Source organism: Podarcis vaucheri (genome assembly GCF_965113315.1).
Source record: "Podarcis vaucheri genome assembly, chromosome: 1".
NCBI classification, from domain to species: domain Eukaryota; kingdom Metazoa; phylum Chordata; class Lepidosauria; order Squamata; family Lacertidae; genus Podarcis; species Podarcis vaucheri.
This window is the reverse complement of record NC_138759.1, coordinates 83,518,105-83,537,403: the sequence shown is the minus strand read 5'-3', so window position 1 is coordinate 83,537,403 and position 19,299 is coordinate 83,518,105. Positions and strand designations below refer to the sequence as shown.

General features: G+C 50.2%; 1 protein-coding gene across 1 annotated transcript; it reads left to right on the top strand.

Annotated features, from left to right (window-relative positions):
* The first annotated feature begins 240 nt into the window (after positions 1-240).
* Positions 241-18,541, top strand: ZP1 (zona pellucida glycoprotein 1). Its single transcript, XM_082229568.1, has 12 exons — positions 241-1,434; positions 3,369-3,484; positions 6,399-10,737; positions 11,272-11,415; positions 13,958-14,142; positions 14,231-14,328; positions 14,977-15,104; positions 15,195-15,384; positions 15,479-15,629; positions 16,250-16,334; positions 17,069-17,191; positions 18,376-18,541. Exons 1-12 carry the CDS (start codon positions 1,248-1,250, stop codon positions 18,495-18,497), a joined length of 5,868 nt encoding a protein of 1,955 aa, XP_082085694.1. The 5' UTR covers positions 241-1,247; the 3' UTR covers positions 18,498-18,541.
* Positions 18,542-19,299: the final 758 nt, after the last annotated feature.

Genomic DNA, 19,299 nt, shown 5'->3' with positions numbered 1-19,299 from the left:
AGAGGCTCTGAAAACCAGTCTAAATTTGCCTCTGTACATATAAATTAGTATATGCAAATATTGTTCAGATTTGTGTTGTGAGACTCTGCCCTAAGTGTTTTAAGGGCCAGACAACATCCCTTCCTTCTGTCCTGCCACTTCACTGGCTCCAGGAATGTCCCCAAAGGCAAAACAAGGACTATCAGTTAATGGAAACTCACACTACAACAGGAATGAATGAAAGGAGGACATCCCAAACAATCAGAAAACACAGCAGACTCAGCACGCTTGATGACAGTACTTCCTTTTGGATTCAAGCAGTGCGTGTTCAAGGGAAAGAACCAAGCTTCACTCGAAAACCTATTATAAACCACATTCTGTGGAAAAGTGTAAAATGGTGGGGAATCTCAGAATAAAATTGGTTTGGCAAACCTCTTTTCCCATCAGGGTTCCATTGTCTTTATCTGCTGTGTAACAGTAAGGGGTGCAACAGAAGAAGCTTTAACCAATGTGTGTGGGGGGGGTTGGGGGGAGGGGTATAGGTAAAGCTCCTGCTTCCCCATTCCCACATCCCTTAAAGACACAAGAGTCCTGCCAGGAAGGGCAAGGATGAAATCTCAAAAAGAAGAGTGAAGCATAAGGAAAGAGGTGAAGGAAGAACAAGGGGCAAAAGATAAAAACAGAAGGGCAATCAGGTGGATGGAAAATTAGGAAAGGGCAGCTATCACCTGGGAACTCTTGATATAGGACCCATTAAATTCAGTGAGATCGATTGAGTCCCAAGTACATAAGTGTTCACAGGGCTTGAACCATCCTTCTCTCCTTCTCTTTGCATGTCGTGTTTTCTTTTGGGGAGGTTTTTTTGGAGGGGGTGGGGCTTGCAAGCTGGTGTATAGGGACTGTCTTGTTTTGACTGTATGAAGGCTGGCCTGGGAGCTTTTTTGGATGAAGAGGGGGGTACAAATGTGACCCAAAAAAGTGGAAGAACAAATCTTTCTCGATTTCTGCTGCCTCGTGTCCATTCAGAGCAAGTGGAAGAGAGATTACTATTGGGAGAGCAGAGGCGTCTTCTCTTTTGGCCGGGTTTTGCACTTTTGACCCGGTCCCCTATTAATTCCCCGCGGGTGGCTCCCCAGGTGCAGGCTCTGCTCCCTGATGAGTTCTTGCTTCAGCCTGACCCTATATAATGCCAGCGTCCTCACCAGCTTTCCTCCTATGGGGAGGGGCTGCCAAGGCTCTGCTTCTGTTTTTCTTTGGTTGCTGCAGCCATGGACTGGGGCTTCAGAGATTTGGGGGGGTTAGCAATCTTGTTGATTCTGGGGCTGTGCCAAGGGCAAGGTGACGTTTGGAGGGTGGGCTCCTTACCCTCCCCATATCATTACAACTGTGGGGAGTACAGCATGCAGCTGCTTGTGTTTCCTAGCCCAGGCCGAGATGTCCGCTTTAAAGTTGTGGGTAAGGAAGGCTCTCTTTCCTCTTGAAGAAATAATAAGTCTGGTCTGTTAGAAAGAAGGGGGGTGGGTCAGGTGTGTGCATTTGTTGGGGCATGAAATATAGGGGAACTCCTTCAAACGTTATCTGGGCTCCTCAGTGGGGTCCCACTGTGCCTCCCTTGGTGTCTGCCAAGTCTCCCGCTGCTCTCAATTTATTTTTATTATGTCTTCATTGTGAGGGTTTGGAAAGGTTATTTGGTGGAATGGCTGCCTGCATTTTTGTTTGATTTGTTTTGAGGTGTGTGTAGGTGTCTTCCACTTTGGGGAGAGTTTCCCCAGCGTTGCCAGTCTTTCCTCTGTGAAATGGGCATTTTTTTGTGGTGCCCACAACAGTCCCTTGGCTTCTCAAATGTGTCTCTGGGTCTTAAAAGGTTGGAGTGGTACGACCCCTGCTTTATGCTTACCTATGGCAGAATGGTTCTTTGGAAGGTGGATGCCAAACTGCAGGTCTCTGTATGTTCTTTGTTAGTACTGACCAGGGAGAGGGGATTCAGTAACCTCTGAAAGGAAGAGGTCACAGGGAAGCAGAGGTATGTAGTTGCCCTCTTATTCTGGTCGTCTAAATGACCAAGGAAAAAGATTTCTGGCAAGCTATAGAAGCTGCAGGCTTTTAGCTCCCATTAAATCCCACAGTACTATTTTTTAAAAAATGCTGCAGCAGCTGCCTTGCTCAGCTGTATTTAAAGCTGTGTTGCTTCAGTGGAGCACTTCAGAATCCCCCACACTCCTTGTAATGGGAGTGATGCTCCTTGCCAGGCACCTCCTTTGCGTTAGGCTGCGACAGCTTTGTGGCAATGGCAGCTTTTCTCTTGCATGGTTTTGGATATCCATATCTAGAATGAGAAGGTTTAGTTTAGTTGAAGAAAATGCTCAGAGCTGTGAAACTGGAGAGACCACAGGGAGAGTTGCAGTTCCTGTACGTGTGGCTAGAGCTAAGGCTTGGAGGGCGTGGTGGTGAGAATAGAAACTCCAAGAACGGCAAACATTCTCCCCAAACTAGGCTTTATTAAAAAGCTTGTTTTAAGACAATTGTTCTACTTGTTAAAAAAAAAATAAGAGACTTAACAGTATAATTTAGGCTCTATCTGCACTTCCCATTTAAAGCAGCAGTATGCCACTTTAAACAAAGAATCCTTCTTCCCCCAAAGAATCCTGGGAGCTGTAGTTTAAGGGCATGTAGAGTTAAGGTACCCCCTAGTCCCATCAGAGTTAAAATTTCCAGAGTTCTCTGCGAAGAGGGATTGATCAACTACTCTGTGAACTGTAGCTCTGGAAGGGTCTTCAAGCAACTCTCAGCACGCTTAATTACAGTTCCTAGTATTCTTTGGAGGATGGGAAGCAGTATGATTCTGCTTTAAATGTATGGTGTGAATGTGGCCTTAGTCTGGCATCTGATTAAGCCTGCAATTGTTGGCACATATGAATTCCAGCAGAGTCCCCTCTCAAGTTAACAGGCATATTAACTATTGTAAAAGGTTTTTCCTTGGTCCTATGGGGAATACTCACTGAAATAATTGCAGCAGTAATGAACATGTTGGTCTAGCACAGGCAACCCAGAACCTGCCCTCCAGATGTTTTGGGACTACAATTCCCATCATCCCTGACCACTGGTCCTGTTAGCTAGGGATGGTGGGAGTTGTAGTCCCAAAACATCTGGAGGGCTGAGTTTGGGGGTGCCTGGTCTAGCACCTGTAGTTGGAGGCATAGCTCTTAAATTGGCCTTATTATTGGATATCAAAGCAAGTGAAAAGTTCACACTCTTTCTGTGTGGTTCAGGCACTAACTGATAATAAGGGACACACATCTGAAGAACTTTAGAAGTCTTAACCAATGCAAATAAGTTTTCTTGAGCTGTTGCATCTCTTGGTGGCTAATGCATTAACCTCTCATCAACAGATGAGTTTGGGATAGCCTTTGAAGTTTCGAATTGCTCAATCTGCCGCCACTGGATCACATCTAATGGGGCTATTGCTTTCTCTGCTGGCTACGGTGGCTGTCACGTACTAAATAAGGTGAGGCTCTTCTGGATTTTGTGTTGCAGGCTTCCCTGGAAACCCTATACTGCATGGCCAACATTGTCATTCTGAATAACGCAATATAATTTTATATGGACATTTGGATTGTACCCTTAAGACCTCAGGGGAATTGTATAAGCAGCCCTTCTGAGAGCATGTTTAGGGTTCTGTTGTTGTTTAGTCGTTTAGTCGTGTCCGACTCCTCGTGACCCCATGGACCAGAGCACGCCAGGCACTCCTGTCTTCCACTGCCTCCCGCAGTTTGGTCAAACTCATGTTTGTAGCTTCGAGAACACTGTCCAACCATCTCATCCTGTGTCGTCCCCTTCTCCTTGTGCCCTCCATCTTTCCCAATATCAGGGTCTTTTCCAGGGAGTCTTCTCTTCTCATGAGGTGGCCAAAGTATTGGAGTCTCAGCTTCACGATCTGTCCTTCCAGTGAGCACTCAGGGCTGATTTCCTTCAGAATGGAGAGGTTTGATCTTCTTGCAGTCCATGGGACTCTCAAGAGTCTCCTCCAGCACCTTGGTTCAAAAGCATCAATTCTTCGGCGATCAGCCTTCTTTATGGTCCAGCTCTCACTTCCATACATCACTACTGGGAAAACCATGGCTTTAACTATATGGACCTTTGTTGGCAAGGTGATGTCTCTGCTTTTTAAGATGCTGTCTAGGTTTGCCATCGCCTTTCTCCCAAGGAGCAGGCGTCTTTTAATTTCGTGACTGCTGTCACCATCTGCCGTGATCATGGAGCCCAAGAAAGTAAAATCTCTCACTGCCTCCATTTCTTCCCCTTCTGTTCGCCAGGAGGTGATGGGCCCAGTGGCCATGATCTTCGTTTTTTTGATGTTGAGCTTCAGACTATATTTTGTGCTCTCCTCTTTCACCCTCATTAAAAGGTTCTTTAGGGTTCTAGGACTCGGGAAAAGAGCAATGTAAGCTTTTGCTTGCAGATGGACTCCAAAGGCAGAGAAGTAGCCCTGTTCTGTATGAGTCCCCTTCACGTGTGATGCACATGTGAAACGGGCTGCTGATCTTCCCAGCTCCTTCTGTTCTTCCAACAGTCCTGTAAGGTACTTGAGGTTGAGAGGGGGTGATTGGCCCCGGGTCAGCCCATGAACTTCTTGACTGTGCAAGGATTTGAGTCGCCCACTCTTCTGTTGTTGTTTAGTCATTTAGTCGTGTCCGACTCTTCGTGACCCCATGGACCAGAGCACGCCAGGCACTCCTGTCTTCCACTGCCTCCCGCAGTTTGGTCAAACTCATGTTTGTAGCTTCGAGAACACTGTCCAACCATCTCATCCTGTGTCGTCCCCTTCTCCTTGTGCCCTCCATCTTTCCCAATATCAGGGTCTTTTCCAGGGAGTCTTCTCTTCTCATGAGGTGGCCAAAGTATTGGAGTCTCAGCTTCACGATCTGTCCTTCCAGTGAGCACTCAGGGCTGATTTCCTTCAGAATGGAGAGGTTTGATCTTCTTGCAGTCCATGGGACTCTCAAGAGTCTCCTCCAGCACCTTAGTTCAAAAGCATCAATTCTTCGGCGATCAGCCTTCTTTATGGTCCAGCTCTCACTTCCATACATCACTACTGGGAAAACCATGGCTTTAACTATACGGACCTTTGTTGGCAAGGTGATGTCTCTGCTTTTTAAGATGCTGTCTAGGTTTGCCATCGCCTTTCTCCCAAGGAGCAGGCGTCTTTTAATTTCGTGACTGCTGTCACCATCTGCCATGATCATGGAGCCCAAGAAAGTAAAATCTCTCACTGCCTCCATTTCTTCCCCTTCTGTTCGCCAGGAGGTGATGGGCCCAGTGGCCATGATCTTCGTTTTTTTGATGTTGAGCTTCAGACTATATTTTGTGCTCTCCTCTTTCACCCTCATTAAAAGGTTCTTTAGGGTTCTAGGACTCGGGAAAAGAGCAATGTAAGCTTTTGCTTGCAGATGGACTCCAAAGGCAGAGAAGTAGCCCTGTTCTGTATGAGTCCCCTTCACGTGTGATGCACATGTGAAACGGGCTGCTGATCTTCCCAGCTCCTTCTGTTCTTCCAACAGTCCTGTAAGGTACTTGAGGTTGAGAGGGGGTGATTGGCCCCGGGTCAGCCCATGAACTTCTTGACTGTGCAAGGATTTGAGTCGCCCACTCTTCTAAGCACATAATTTCAGGAAACCTTGCTGAAAGGAAGGTAATAGGCCTAACATGGGGGTAGGGAGCCTGTTACCCAACTGCCAGTTTCCATCAGACATGCTGGCTGTGTTTAGTTTTTACATTTATAGCTACCTCTGGAACCTAGCAACATTTGAGAGGCACAGGTTCACCAGGTTCCCTGGTCACTTCTGATTTTTGCTTTAGTGATTTTGCAAATAGCTGGCTATGCAGAAAGTCCAAGTATAAGAAAGGGTAAAATTGTCTTCCAAAGTATAGCAACATGTGCAGTAGAGAACTGAACAGCCTAAAACCAGGGTGTAGAACTCAGTGAAGCCCAAGGAGAACAAGATCGACGAGGGGAAGGAGCGCAGGCAAAGTCCTGTTGAGTAATTGGACCTCATGCCATGCACACCGCTTAGTTGTATCCTGCCCATCATCTTGGCCAACTACTGCATCAGAAATCCTCTGTCAGGAAAATTAGCTCTGTTGTATAGACATTTAAGATGAGCTTTTAGATGTTTTAGGAGGATGCTTCTCACCTGGTACCTAGCAATCCAGTCCACTAGCTTAGTCGGTATTCGGCCAAATAAATTTAAATTTATTATCAAAACAAGATTCATATGTCATAGCAAGACTATGATAATGCCTTGTAACAGGTACATTGGTATTTGACTCTAAAACCTCAGTATTCTATATCCGTCCTGACTCATCAATGTGTCAGAAACTTGCAACTACTCTATAACATTCTGGTTCAATGCATCTTGCAGGATAACAGCAATAACTTGAAAGTCCGGATAGAGGAACTAACAAGCAACAGAAGAGTTGTTGTCTCCCATGATGTCAACATAATATGCCCCAAGCCACAAGAATATGTCCCAGCACCAGAGGACAACATGCGTCATGTGCCTCAGCCCCAGCCTGGTGTGGCGCACCCTCTGCCTCATTCCCAGCCTGGCCTAGAGTTCCCACTGCCTCAGCCTTGGCCCAGCCAGGTGCGCCCACAACCTCAGCCCCAGCCTGACCGAGAGCGTCCAGTGCCTGGCCTAATACGCCCAGAAACCCAACCTGGCATAGTGCGCCCACAGCCTGGCCTAATACGCCCAGAAACCCAACCTGGCATAGTGCGCCCACAGCCTCAACCTCAGCCTGGCCAGTTGCACCCGCAGCCCCAGCCTAAGCCCCAGCCTGGCTTAGAGCATCCAGTACCTAGCCTGATACGCCCAGAGCCCCAGCCTGGCATAGTACGCCCACAGCCACAGCCTCAGCCTGGCCTGGAGCGTCCGGTGCCTGGCCTAATACACCCAGAGCCCCAGCCTGGCATAGTGCACCCGTGGCCTCAGCCAGGCCAAGTGCGCCCACTGCCTCAGCCTCAGCCTGGCAAAGTACAGCCTCAGCCTGGCCTAGTGCGCCCATGGCCGCAGCCTCAGTCCGGCCAAGTGCACCCGCTGCCTCAGCCCGGCCAAGTGCGCCCGCTGCCTCAGCCCGGCCAAGTGCACCCGCTGCCTCAGCCTCAGCCCGGCCAAGTGCGCCCACTGCCTCAGCCTGGCCAAGTGCACCCACTGCCTCAGCCTCAGCCCGTCCAAGTGCGCCCGCTGCCTCAGCCCGGCCAAGTGCACCCACTGCCTCAGCCTGGCCAAGTGCACCCACAGCCTCAGCCCGGCCAAGTGCGCCCGCTGCCTCAGCCCGGCCAAGTGCACCCGCTGCCTCAACCTCAGCCCGGCCAAGTGCACCCGCTGCCTCAGCCTGGCCAAGTGCACCCACTGCCTCAGCCTCAGCCCGGCCTAGTGCGCCCACTGCCTCAGCCTCAGCCTGGCCAAGTGCGCCCGCTGCCTCAGCCTGGCCAAGTACACCCACTGCCTCAGCCCGGCCAAGTGCGCCCGCTGCCTCAACCTCAGCCTCAGCCCGGCCTAGTGCGTCCACTGCCTCAGCCTCAGCCCGGCCAAGTGCGCCCGCTGCCTCAACCTCAGCCTCAGCCCGGCCTAGTGCGCCCACTGCCTCAACCTCAGCCCGGCCTAGTGCGCCCACTGCCTCAGCCTCAGCCTGGCAAAGTACAGCCTCAGCCTGGCCTAGTGCGCCCATGGCCGCAGCCTCAGTCCGGCCAAGTGCACCCGCTGCCTCAGCCTCAGCCCGGCCAAGTGCGCCCGCTGCCTCAGCCCGGCCAAGTGCACCCGCTGCCTCAGCCTCAGCCTGGCCAAGTGCGCCCACTGCCTCAGCCTGGCCAAGTGCACCCACTGCCTCAGCCTCAGCCCGTCCAAGTGCGCCCGCTGCCTCAGCCCGGCCAAGTGCACCCACTGCCTCAGCCTGGCCAAGTGCACCCACAGCCTCAGCCCGGCCAAGTGCGCCCGCTGCCTCAGCCCGGCCAAGTGCACCCGCTGCCTCAACCTCAGCCCGGCCAAGTGCACCCGCTGCCTCAGCCTGGCCAAGTGCACCCACTGCCTCAGCCTCAGCCCGGCCTAGTGCGCCCACTGCCTCAGCCTCAGCCTGGCCAAGTGCGCCCGCTGCCTCAGCCTGGCCAAGTACACCCACTGCTTCAGCCCGGCCAAGTGCGCCCGCTGCCTCAACCTCAGCCTCAGCCCGGCCTAGTGCGTCCACTGCCTCAGCCTCAGCCCGGCCAAGTGCGCCCGCTGCCTCAACCTCAGCCTCAGCCCGGCCTAGTGCGCCCACTGCCTCAACCTCAGCCCGGCCTAGTGCGCCCACTGCCTCAGCCACAGCCTGGCCAAGTGCACCCATGGCCGCAGCCTCAGCCCGGCCAAGTGCGCCCGCTGCCTCAGCCTGGCCATGTGCACCCGCTGCCTCAGCCTCAGCCCGGCCTAGTGCGGCCACTGCCTCAGGCTGGCCAAGTGCACCCACAGCCTCAGCCTCAGCCTCAACCCGGCGAAATACAGCCGGAGCCTCAGCCCGGTCAAGTGCACCCGCTGCCTCAGCCTGGCCATGTGCACCCACTGCCTCAGCCCGGCCTAGTGCGCCCGCTGCCTCAGCCTCAGCCTGGGCAAGTGCGCCCGCTGCCTCAGCCTGGCCAAGTACACCCACTGCCTCAGCCTCAGCCTCAACCCGGTGAAGTACAGCCGCAGCCTCAGCCCGGTCAAGTGCACCCGCTGCCTCAACCTCAGCCTGGCCAAGTGCGCCCACTGCCTCAACCTCAGCCCGGCCAAGTGCACCCGCTGCCTCAGCCCGGCCATGTGCACCCGCTGCCTCAGCCTCAGCCTGGTCAAGGGCGCCCACTGCCTCAGCCTCAGCCCGGCCTAGTGTACCCGCTGCCTCAACCTCAGCCTCAGCCCGGGCAAGTGCGCCCGCTGCCTCAGCCTCAGCCCGGCCAAGTGCACCCGCTGCCTCAACCTCAGCCTCAGCCCGGGCAAGTGCGCCCGCTGCCTCAGCCTCAGCCCGGCCAAGTGCACCCACTGCCTCAACCTCAGCCTCAGCCCGGCCTAGTGCGCCCACTGCCTCAACCTCAGCCTCAGCCCGGGCAAGTGCGCCCGCTGCCTCTGCCTCAGCCCGGCCAAGTGCGCCCACTGCCTCAACCTCAGCCTCAGCCCGGCCTAGTGCGCCCACTGCCTCAACCTCAGCCTCAGCCCGGCCAGGTGCACCCACTGCCTCAGCCACAGCCGCTGCCCAGCCAAGGACACCCATGGCCTCAGCCAGGCGAAGTGCAGCCGCAGCCCGGCCTGGTGCGCCCACGGCCTCAGCCGCAGCCTGGCCAAGCGCACCCATGGCCTCAACCTCAGCCTGGTCAAGTGCAGCCTCAGCCTGGCCAAGTGCGCCCGCTGCCTCAGCCTCAGCCTGGCCAAGTGCACCCGCTGCCACAGCCTCAGCCTGGCCAAGTGCGCCCGCTGCCTCAGCCTCAGCCTGGCCAAGTGCGCCCGCTGCCTCAGCCTCAGCCTGGCCAAGTGCGCCCATTGCCTCAGCCCGTCCAAGTGCACCCGCTGCCTCAGCCTCAACCTCAGCCCGGCCTAGTGCGCCCGCTGCCTCAGCCTCAACCTCAGCCCGGCCAAGTACACCCGCTGCCTCAACCTCAGCCCGGCCAAGTACACCCGCTGCCTCAACCTCAGCCCGGCCAAGTGCACCCGCTGCCTCAACCTCAGCCCGGCCTAGTGCGCCCGCTGCCTCAGCCTCAACCTCAGCCCGGCCTAGTGCGCCCGCTGCCTCAACCTCAACCTCAGCCCGGCCAAGTGCACCCGCTGCCTCAACCTCAGCCCGGCCTAGTGCGCCCGCTGCCTCAGCCTCAACCTCAGCCCGGCCTAGTGCGCCCGCTGCCTCAGCCTCAACCTCAGCCCGGCCAAGTACACCCGCTGCCTCAACCTCAGCCCGGCCAAGTACACCCGCTGCCTCAACCTCAGCCCGGCCAAGTGCACCCGCTGCCTCAACCTCAGCCCGGCCTAGTGCGCCCGCTGCCTCAGCCTCAACCTCAGCCCGGCCTAGTGCGCCCGCTGCCTCAACCTCAACCTCAGCCCGGCCAAGTGCACCCGCTGCCTCAACCTCAGCCCGGCCTAGTGCGCCCGCTGCCTCAGCCTCAACCTCAGCCCGGCCTAGTGCGCCCGCTGCCTCAACCTCAACCTCAGCCTGGCCAAGTGCACCCGCTGCCTCAACCTCAGCCCGGCCTAGTGCGCCCGCTGCCTCAGCCTCAACCTCAGCCCGGCCTAGTGCGCCCGCTGCCTCAGCCTCAACCTCTGCCCGGCCTAGTGCGCCCGCTGCCTCAGCCTCAACCTCAGCCCGGCCAAGTACACCCGCTGCCTCAGCCTCAACCTCAGCCCGGCCAAGTGCACCCGCTGCCTCAACCTCAGCCCGGCCTAGTGCGCCCGCTGCCTCAGCCTCAACCTCAGCCCGGCCTGGTGCGCCCACGGCCTCAGCCTCAACCTCAGCCTGGCCAAGGGCGCCCAATGCCTCAGCCTCAGCCCGGCCAAGTGCGCCCGCTGCCTCAGCCCGGCCAAGTGCGCCCGCTGCCTCAGCCTGGCCAATTGCACCCACAGCCTCAGCCCGGCCAAGTGCACCCACTGCCTCAGCCTCAGCCCGGCCAAGTGCGCCCGCTGCCTCAGCCTCAGCCCGGCCTTGTGCAACCAGTGCCTCCTCTCTATCCTGGCCTCATGCACCCTTCTGGCTTCTACAGCATAGGTATGTGATCATTTTGCTATGTTATCATTAAGCACAACTCTGTGATCTGTGCTGTTAAGTAAAACAGAAGCATTCTGAACTAAGTAAATAATACTGATGGGTATTGTGTAATAGTTGTTCTTCATAAAATTCAGACTATTGATTGATCATCAACTTTCTTGATTTAGTATTGCATACTAATTCCGCATATGGAGTGTCAGGGAAACTGTATTATACATGGGCAAGGATGAAGCATGGATTCAAGTATATGAAGAATGTGATCTATTTCTGCCTCTGAATATCTGATAAGCTTCTAGGAGAGACCTTTAGTTCCTTTAAAAAGAGCATTCTACTTTCTTTAAAGATTCATTGGACACAAAAAAATATTTGTTCTTGCCTTCCCACTTGTTCATTGCGGGGACTGACCCACTACGCATTCACATCAAGCTATTGCTTATTTCAAAATCTGGCTTAACATGGCATGCTAGCCAGTCCTAATAGGGCATACTTTATCATGCTCCAGATAACGCTGTAGCTCTTTTCTTGCCCTCCCAGGTTCTCCTCTAACCCAGGAGCAGTGCCAGGTTTCATCTGGAAAGATTCCCTGTGCAGGTTCACTAGGACAAGCTGAATGTTACCAGACTGGTTGCTGTTATGATGAGAGGGACCAAACTACTCCATGTTACTATGGCAACACAGGTAAAGGGCAAAATACTTTGTTTCTTTTAGTTTCCTGCTAATTGTCTGGCGTGCTGGTGGTAAATTAGGCTGGCAACCATGGTAATGATTCATTTACCAAGGGGACTTATCGCTTGTACTAAGGAAATAATAGCCCGGTTTGCATATAATGCTAAACCAAACAATGGCTAAGCATGGATGTATAAGCGGTTGTTCACAGTAAAAAAATGCAGCCAATTCACTCCTTCCCTAGTTGTTCTGCTGCTACTGAATCATGGCTTTTGGCTTAGCATTGCATCTGAACCAGAGCTCATGGTTTGCCCCAACCCACAGGCAGCAAGCCAGGAACAAGCCTTGGCTACCGCTTGTGTCTTCTCTAGATCAATAGAAACCATGAGCCTGCATTTAGATGTCATGCTAAGCGAAATCATGGCGTAGCTCCAGGTAGCACAGCAGGTTGGCTGGGGGGAGGAGCAAAGCACTCTAACTACTCCCCCCCCCCAGTATCATGGTTTAAAAACTCCTACAGGTGAACTCCCAGCCATGCTAAGTTCAATACACCTGACACTAAAAGCCACACTGGGATTCTATCTTGTGCTGGCTACTGCTGAGAATCCAGAGGCTAGCAGGATGAATATGTATCCAGCACAGTTCAAAGCATCACGAACCAGGATACTATACAGTCATACCTCGGGTTGAAGTAGCTTCGGGATAAGTGTTTTCGGGGAAGTAATGGAGCGCGTTACTTCCGGGTTTCGCCGCTTGCACATGCGGTCAAAATGACATCACACATGCGTGGAAGCGGCAAATTACGACCCGTGCACCTGCGGACGCGGATTGTGCTCGCTTCTGTACCACTGTATAGTACTGCTTAAAGGCTCCTCCAGGCTAGTGTTTTATTACGGTTGTATTTTGTAACATGTTCTTGACACAATAATAGTGCACTAGTGATGGTTTCATGTTGCTTTGTGGTGCTTCCCTGATGCTACCACATTATTGCTGTCTGGAGGGGCCTATAAAGCAGCAACAAAACTCATAACATTTATGGTATGAAGAGAGACCCGGGATTTCAACAGGAATTTATAGGACATGCAATGATTGCAAATGAAGCAGTATGACTCTCTCCCCCCCCCCCAACATTTTTGTTTGGCACAAATAGTAATGAAAGCTGGGCTGCATGTGACTGCTCCAGTAGCATCATGAGTGTAAATCATCATGACTGCACAACAAGAACATCTAAATTGGTCCTTATTAAGTGGGGTAGAAACAGCTTCTATACCATGCTAGCTGGGGTTACTTTGAGTTACCTTCCCGTTCCAGGCTCTTCAGGGTTCTAAACTCTGCTTGAAGGGATTCATTTGTGCTGTGGGATGGGGTTCCCTCTGTTTCTACTTCCTGCTCCCTTTGTATATCGTATTGTATGTTTTATTGCTATGGCTGGTGGCTGATGCAAATAAAGATTCATTCATTCTCTGGAAGCTCTAGAAATCTCAGGTCATTTGGGGCATGCATGCAGATATTTTATAAAGAAATATTTTGTCTGTGAAATTGTGCAACAACAGACCTCTACCAAACAAACATTTAAGTATGTTTCACAGTAGCCAAAATATGTGGGGTTGTGTTAATTAATTGAACAGCATGTGGGGTTTTTTACCCATTTTGCCAAAACCACATTTTCAATAATTGTGTGTGGTTACCCCACCAGAGAACCACCAACCCTCTGAGGAGCATCTCACCAGGGCCAAAAACAGCCAGATAGACAGAGGGGGAGAGTTGCCTCCTAATTCCAGATTCTACCCCTCCTCTTGCCTCCCAAACACAGAAAGCCCATGGTCCATCTCAGAAAAACATAAAACAGTATCTTCCCCACATAGGCATGGCAGGATATGGAGACCATATCCTGAGGGAAGGGATTTGAAGAATATTTTTTATTGTTCTTTCCCCTTTCTTGTCTCCTGTATCTGCTGTTTTGTTTTGTTTTTCCTTGAAGGACCAATTTTATTTTTATTTTTCGGTGGGCAATGGTGCAATTGTAACACTGCTGTGTGTATAACTTTAACAAGCTGGTGTACAAAGCGATGTCTGAAGGTATAAAATTCTGAAAACAAATTGTGTACCATTGCATGTCCATCGTCTGGAGAAATGTGATGTTGCAATTCAGTGGACAGCTTAATATGGCTATGGTGCAACCTGTGAACCTGGGCTCATGCTGCAGGTTCATGTATCTAGAGCTGTCACGGTTAGGGCTCTCTCTGTCCCGGGAAACCAATTCTTCCTCTACTGGCAGTGTCAATTGTATATTGATTCATATGGAGAAGCCAAGTCCTGTGAGCATTTCCTAATAGGAATTGTGTGACTTAGCAGCAAATAGAGAACTTGTCTCCTGACATTTTAGGGCAGCTGAAAAATGAAGTTCTCCCCTCAATCTGAATAGAGCCTGCCCCAGATTTGTGCAAGGAGAAGACAGAAAGCTCATATTTCTTTTGAAACTTAAGAGTTTCAGGTTCTGCAAAAGATGGCAAATTCCAGCTTGTGACTCTTGTGTTGTGTTTGTGCTTTGCAGTCACTGTCCAATGCCTTCGAGATGGCCACTTCATTCTGGTTGTCTCCAGGGATATGTTGGACTACCCCATCTTCCTTGACAGTGTCAAACTGTCCTATGCCCAAGGAGGATGTGACCCTGTCAGGAAAACGGAGTCTTTCTTGGTCTTCCACTTCCCTCTCACACACTGTGGTACGACGATTCAGGTGAGGACGCATCTTAGGCGAGTGTCCCTTCATCTGGACCTTGAAGCTTGATAAAAAGAATTATACATGTGCTGCTGTTCCTTCCTAGATGACTGGTGGCAGACTGATATATGAAAACCAGTTGGTTTCGGGTGTTGAAATCTTAAGGGGGCCAGATGGTTTTATTACCCGGGACAGCACCTTCATGTAAGTTGATCTCTCCCACGCATTACTGAGGTGGTGGTTGCTCTCTATACTATGTCTAAGAGGTGTCATGCTGGTCATAATCAGGGCAGGCCTACTGTTCCTATCACCGCTAAGCTTGAATAGCAGTCTTCTATACAGTGGTATCTGTTGAAGTCGAACGGAATCTGTTCTTGAAGTCCATTTGACTTCCAAAATGTTCAGAAACCAAGGTGTGGCTTCCAATTGGCTGCAGGAAGTTCCTGCAGCCAATCGGAAGCTGCAGCAGACGTTCGAGTTCCAAGATACAACTGTAATTTGGATTTTCCAGTAGGGTAACAGCTGTTGGTTGCAAACTACTTTTCAGGTGCATAAGCACAATCATTCAGGTGCTCAAGTGAGGAATCTTGCTTCAAAAATCAGACATGTGGAGGAAAAGTGTGGTTTTTTAAAAGTGTGGTTTCAATCAACAGTGCTTTTGGAAGACAGTAATTTAAGTCACATCCAGTATTGTTTGAAAGAGGTGTTAACAGGGATATACACATCAAAAAAGATGTGCTGCCTAAGTGGCCAGGAAAACGTAAGAATCTTTTGAGAACTTCAGATATGTGACAAGGCTACTGAATATGGCAAGACTATGCATCATTCCACTGTCCTGTCTTCCATATGCAGCCTCAATACTCGCTGCATCTACAACGCCACTGACTTCTTGCCAGTTCAGGTTGAAGTCTTCTTTCCTCCCACACCTGCTCCGGTTATCGAGATGGGGCCTCTCCGGTTTGAACTGCGTATTGCTACAGGTAGGTGTGCTTCCAAAGCTTCTGGTTCCAACAGTGCTCCCTCTGAAGTCCCATGTAGGTGCTAACTTTCGCTTTGCCTCTTGCACCCAGACTACAGTTACAGCTCCTACTACGCGGATGCAGACTATCCTGTGGTGAAGATACTGAGAGACCCTGTGTATGTGGAGGTTCGCGTCCTGCAGAGAATGGACCCGTCCTTGGTTCTGGTTCTGCATGAATGCTGGGCTACTCCGACCCCTAACCCCCTTGAGAAGCTGCAGTGGCCAATTCTGATAGATGGGTGAGTTAAGTAGGAAGGAGGAATTCTGCTGGTTTCTCTCTATGGATGGCCACCTACTGTTCTCTGCTCAAATGGCAATGCCTCTCTTCCCTAGGTGCCCATTTGAAGGCGATAACTACAGAACCCAGATGGTTCCTATGGGGCCTGCCACGTCTCAGCTGCAGTTTCCAGACCATTACCAACGTTTCACCATTGCTACATTTACATTTGTGGATTCTGCCCATTATATGGTGCTGGATGGATTGGTAAGAGACAGGATTCCTACTGCAGCTGAGCTCGAGTAAGGGCTCCGAAATTGTGGTCTGCAGACCTTAAGTGGTCCATGAGCTTCAGTCAGGTGCTCTGTGGCACATGAGCAGAAGTAGGATGAATGCTGAATTCAGCTATTTAAATTTATCTCAAAATGCAAGCTATCTTGCTCTGGGCAGATATCTGATCCCCCTGTAAGCTGCAGTCAAGAGTCCCTGAGTGGATTTGACCCTAGGCAGCATAGCTTGCATTAGGTGCCAAATTGAAATGGTGTTTAATTTAATTCTACTTGAATGCAAGCCATGCTGGCAAAGGAACCGTCAGGAGAACACTCTTAATGTTCCTTTGCAGCATGTTTTACATGTCCCTCACTTGTCAGGTGAGCGGCAGTGGGGCAAAACTAGGAGGCTTGGCAAGCTTAAAGATTAGGTCTGTGGGCCAGAGGTTCCCCTCCCACTCCCATTAATGCGCATTTAGAATTATGCCTTAACTGTAAGGAGATAATGTACTTTGTAAATGTTTATGTCAATGACCATGAGGATTTTATTAAAATATCTTGGAAGACTTGGGTTGACTCCTCTGCTAGCAAGCTTATCTAATGCAATGTCTTTCCTAGGTGTACCTCTTCTGCAGTGTGTCTGTCTGCCACCCCTCTCACCTGCAGCCCTGCAGGAACACGTGTCAAATGCCAGTGGCTGCAAGTAAGTCCAAACGGCTTTGCTGTCGTACCGTAAAAGGCTTATTTGAATCCAGATAGGTTGCCACCAGTATTTCCAGCATGCACAAATGGCACTTACTGCCCATGACTAGTAAACAAAAATAGATCTTGGTACTGAACTTGGAACTGAGGGCATAAATGCAGAGCACTAAGAGCTGATGGGCTGCAACTAGAGACAAAGAATGAATAGGTACCTGATAAACACACTCCCTGTTCAAGTGGCTCTTATGTGCTATTTTTAACAGCATATTGCCTCTCTTCACAATCCTTGAAAATAGGCTGCTGGCACATACCACCAATTCTAATAGCCCATCTACAAGGACACTCCAACAACCAGGTGCTCTGACTCCTAACCTCAAATGAAGATCCATCTCAGCAGAATCTTCCCACTTAGCAGTGCTGGCCTGCTGATGTGATGCTGGGGCTCAGCAACACTCCCCCCCAATAAAGCTTCAGTCCTGATGTGTAGGGCTCTGGCTATGGTTCTTTACTGGGGTAAAGCATTCAGAATGCAAATACTTTTTTTTGTAAAGGGTTGTATCTGTCTCTAGTCATTGAGTGTATAAATGGGTTTCTAGGGCATAGCCCTCCTGCAGGCTTCCAGCTCTAACAATATGATCAATGTGGTGCTCCTTTTCCTTCTTACCTTCAAAATTGTATATGGCACAAGGTGGCCTAGTAGAGTTTATACCTTTCCTTCTCCAACTCCCTTTTTAGGAAGTCGTCGGTTTCTGAAGATGGGCAATGGGACAGAATCCTTGGACCTAGTAAGCACTTATGGAGGTGTGATCTTTCAAGAAAGCAGCCAGACTCAAGATAAACAAGTCAAATGGAAGAAAGGTAATTGGTGGTTGGCACTGCAATAATTCATGGGACCAGTGAGTTGAAATGATGAAAATGCTGTATATTTTTGAACAGGTATTAACATAGTTTCGCCATCAACACTAAATTTCAGTCATCTTATATATAGTCATTTGTAAGATGCAAATTCTGTATGGATTTATGCCTGAAGCAGCCAACTAAAACTTTGGGGGGGGGGGGTCACAAGTTATAAACTTGACTACCAATGTCCTCCTAACAATGTCACAACTTTTTAGCTCATGAGGAGTACTACTCGGCAGGGCACGTGGCATTTATCTGCCCTCCCATTGCTAGTGGCACCATGGCTTATCAGTGGGGCATGGGGCAATAGCAAAGTGCACTCACACCATTTGCTGTCACCATGCTGCTTTCTGCTGACAAGCTGCAGCAACATGGGCTCAGGTGAGCACCTACCCTGACCACTGCAGTTCTTGAACATGCACATAATAAACCATGTCTCACAAATGCGGCTTTATCCAGAGTACACTCTACTAGCTTTGTCCCAATAGAACATAGCATGGGTCCTTGGCTAGGGAAGTCATGGATGGCACAAATGTGTTTCAGGAGGTGCAAAGGACTGCCATATCCCAAATGTGCCAGCTTTGATCTGTAACTATCACCCTTACAAGTGCCACATAGTGTTCATTCTGCACTTGGCATGACATTTTATTATGTAGCAGTATTTGCTGGGGAAGGACCTAGCTCAGTAGCAGAGCTTGTTTGCATGCAGAAGATTCTGGGTTCAAACCCTAGCATCTCCAGGTAGGGTTGGAAGAGCATCCCTGCCTGAAACCCTGGAGAGCTGCAGCCAATGTAGACAATATGGAGTTGGATAGACCAATGCTTGGTCTTTGTGTATGGCAGCTTCCTATGTTCTGTTCTCAAGTACTTATTGCCTATTGATATTGGGCAGACCCTTCACTGTACTGCTTATGATGTCTGCTAAAAATGTTTTTGTTTGAGCAAGCCTACTCAGAACTTGTAATTTTATCATGTACGTTTTAAAAATCTACTGGTTTTATTATGTTTACTGTTTTTAGAGTTTTAATTGCTATTTCTAAATTATCTATACCACTTTATAGAAACCACTTAAGATTTCTTTTTTTAATTAAGTTGTACATAAATCTTGCAAAATAAGTGCAAGCCTCTTTTCTTTTCCACAGACATGAGCTCCAGTGGAGATCTGGCCCTGATATGCTTGGTGGCACTGCCGTTAGTGGGTGTAATCTTGTTTGTTGTTGTGATCATACTCTGGAAAAAGAGAAGCAGAGTGACAAAACTCTAGTACTGATGGGAAAATGCATAGAATTAAAGAGTTGTAAACTTTCATTGCTTCCAGTAATTCTTCTGACATACCAGTTGCTTCAATGACCAGGTATGCCGTTTCTTTGCTGACAAGTTAAAGGCATCTCCACTTTCCTCCCCATCACCTACATAATTTTAGTGGAACCATCCCTGGTGACAGTGCTTCATGTGACCCCTTCTTGTGCTTATAAGCCTGGAAATACAATATTTTGTGTTCTTATGGTGCCTATCATGGTAGATACTTGGATCTGTAGAACTGTTATTCCCAGTTCCTCCATTCTGCTGCAAGAGGAAACAAAAATGCCTCTCCACAGAATGGATTTGAATAAAAGCATGAGTAAATATCTAGAACAAATCCAGAACATGAAATAAGAAAACCATTTCCACACAGATCCTGCTTGAGGGTTTCATGCAAGTACCTGGATGGCCACTTTTAGAACAGGATGCTGGACTAGATGGGACATTGGTCTAATCTAGCAGGCCACCTCTTATGCAGACTAATATCAACAATTGAGGGTAATGGTGCATTCCATGCATGTTGATCAGTGTATACTGAAGATACATAGAAGTCCCACTTGTTTCAAAGAGCCAGTGTGGTTTAGTGGTTAAAGCGGTAGTCACGTAATCTGGGAAACCGGGTTCGTGTCTCCGCTCCTCCACATGCAGCTGCTGGGTGACCTTGGGCCAGTCACACTTCTGTGAAGTCTCTCAGCCCCACTCACCTCACAGAGTGTTTGTTGTGGGGGAGGAAGGGAAAGGAGAATGTTAGCCGCTTTGAGACT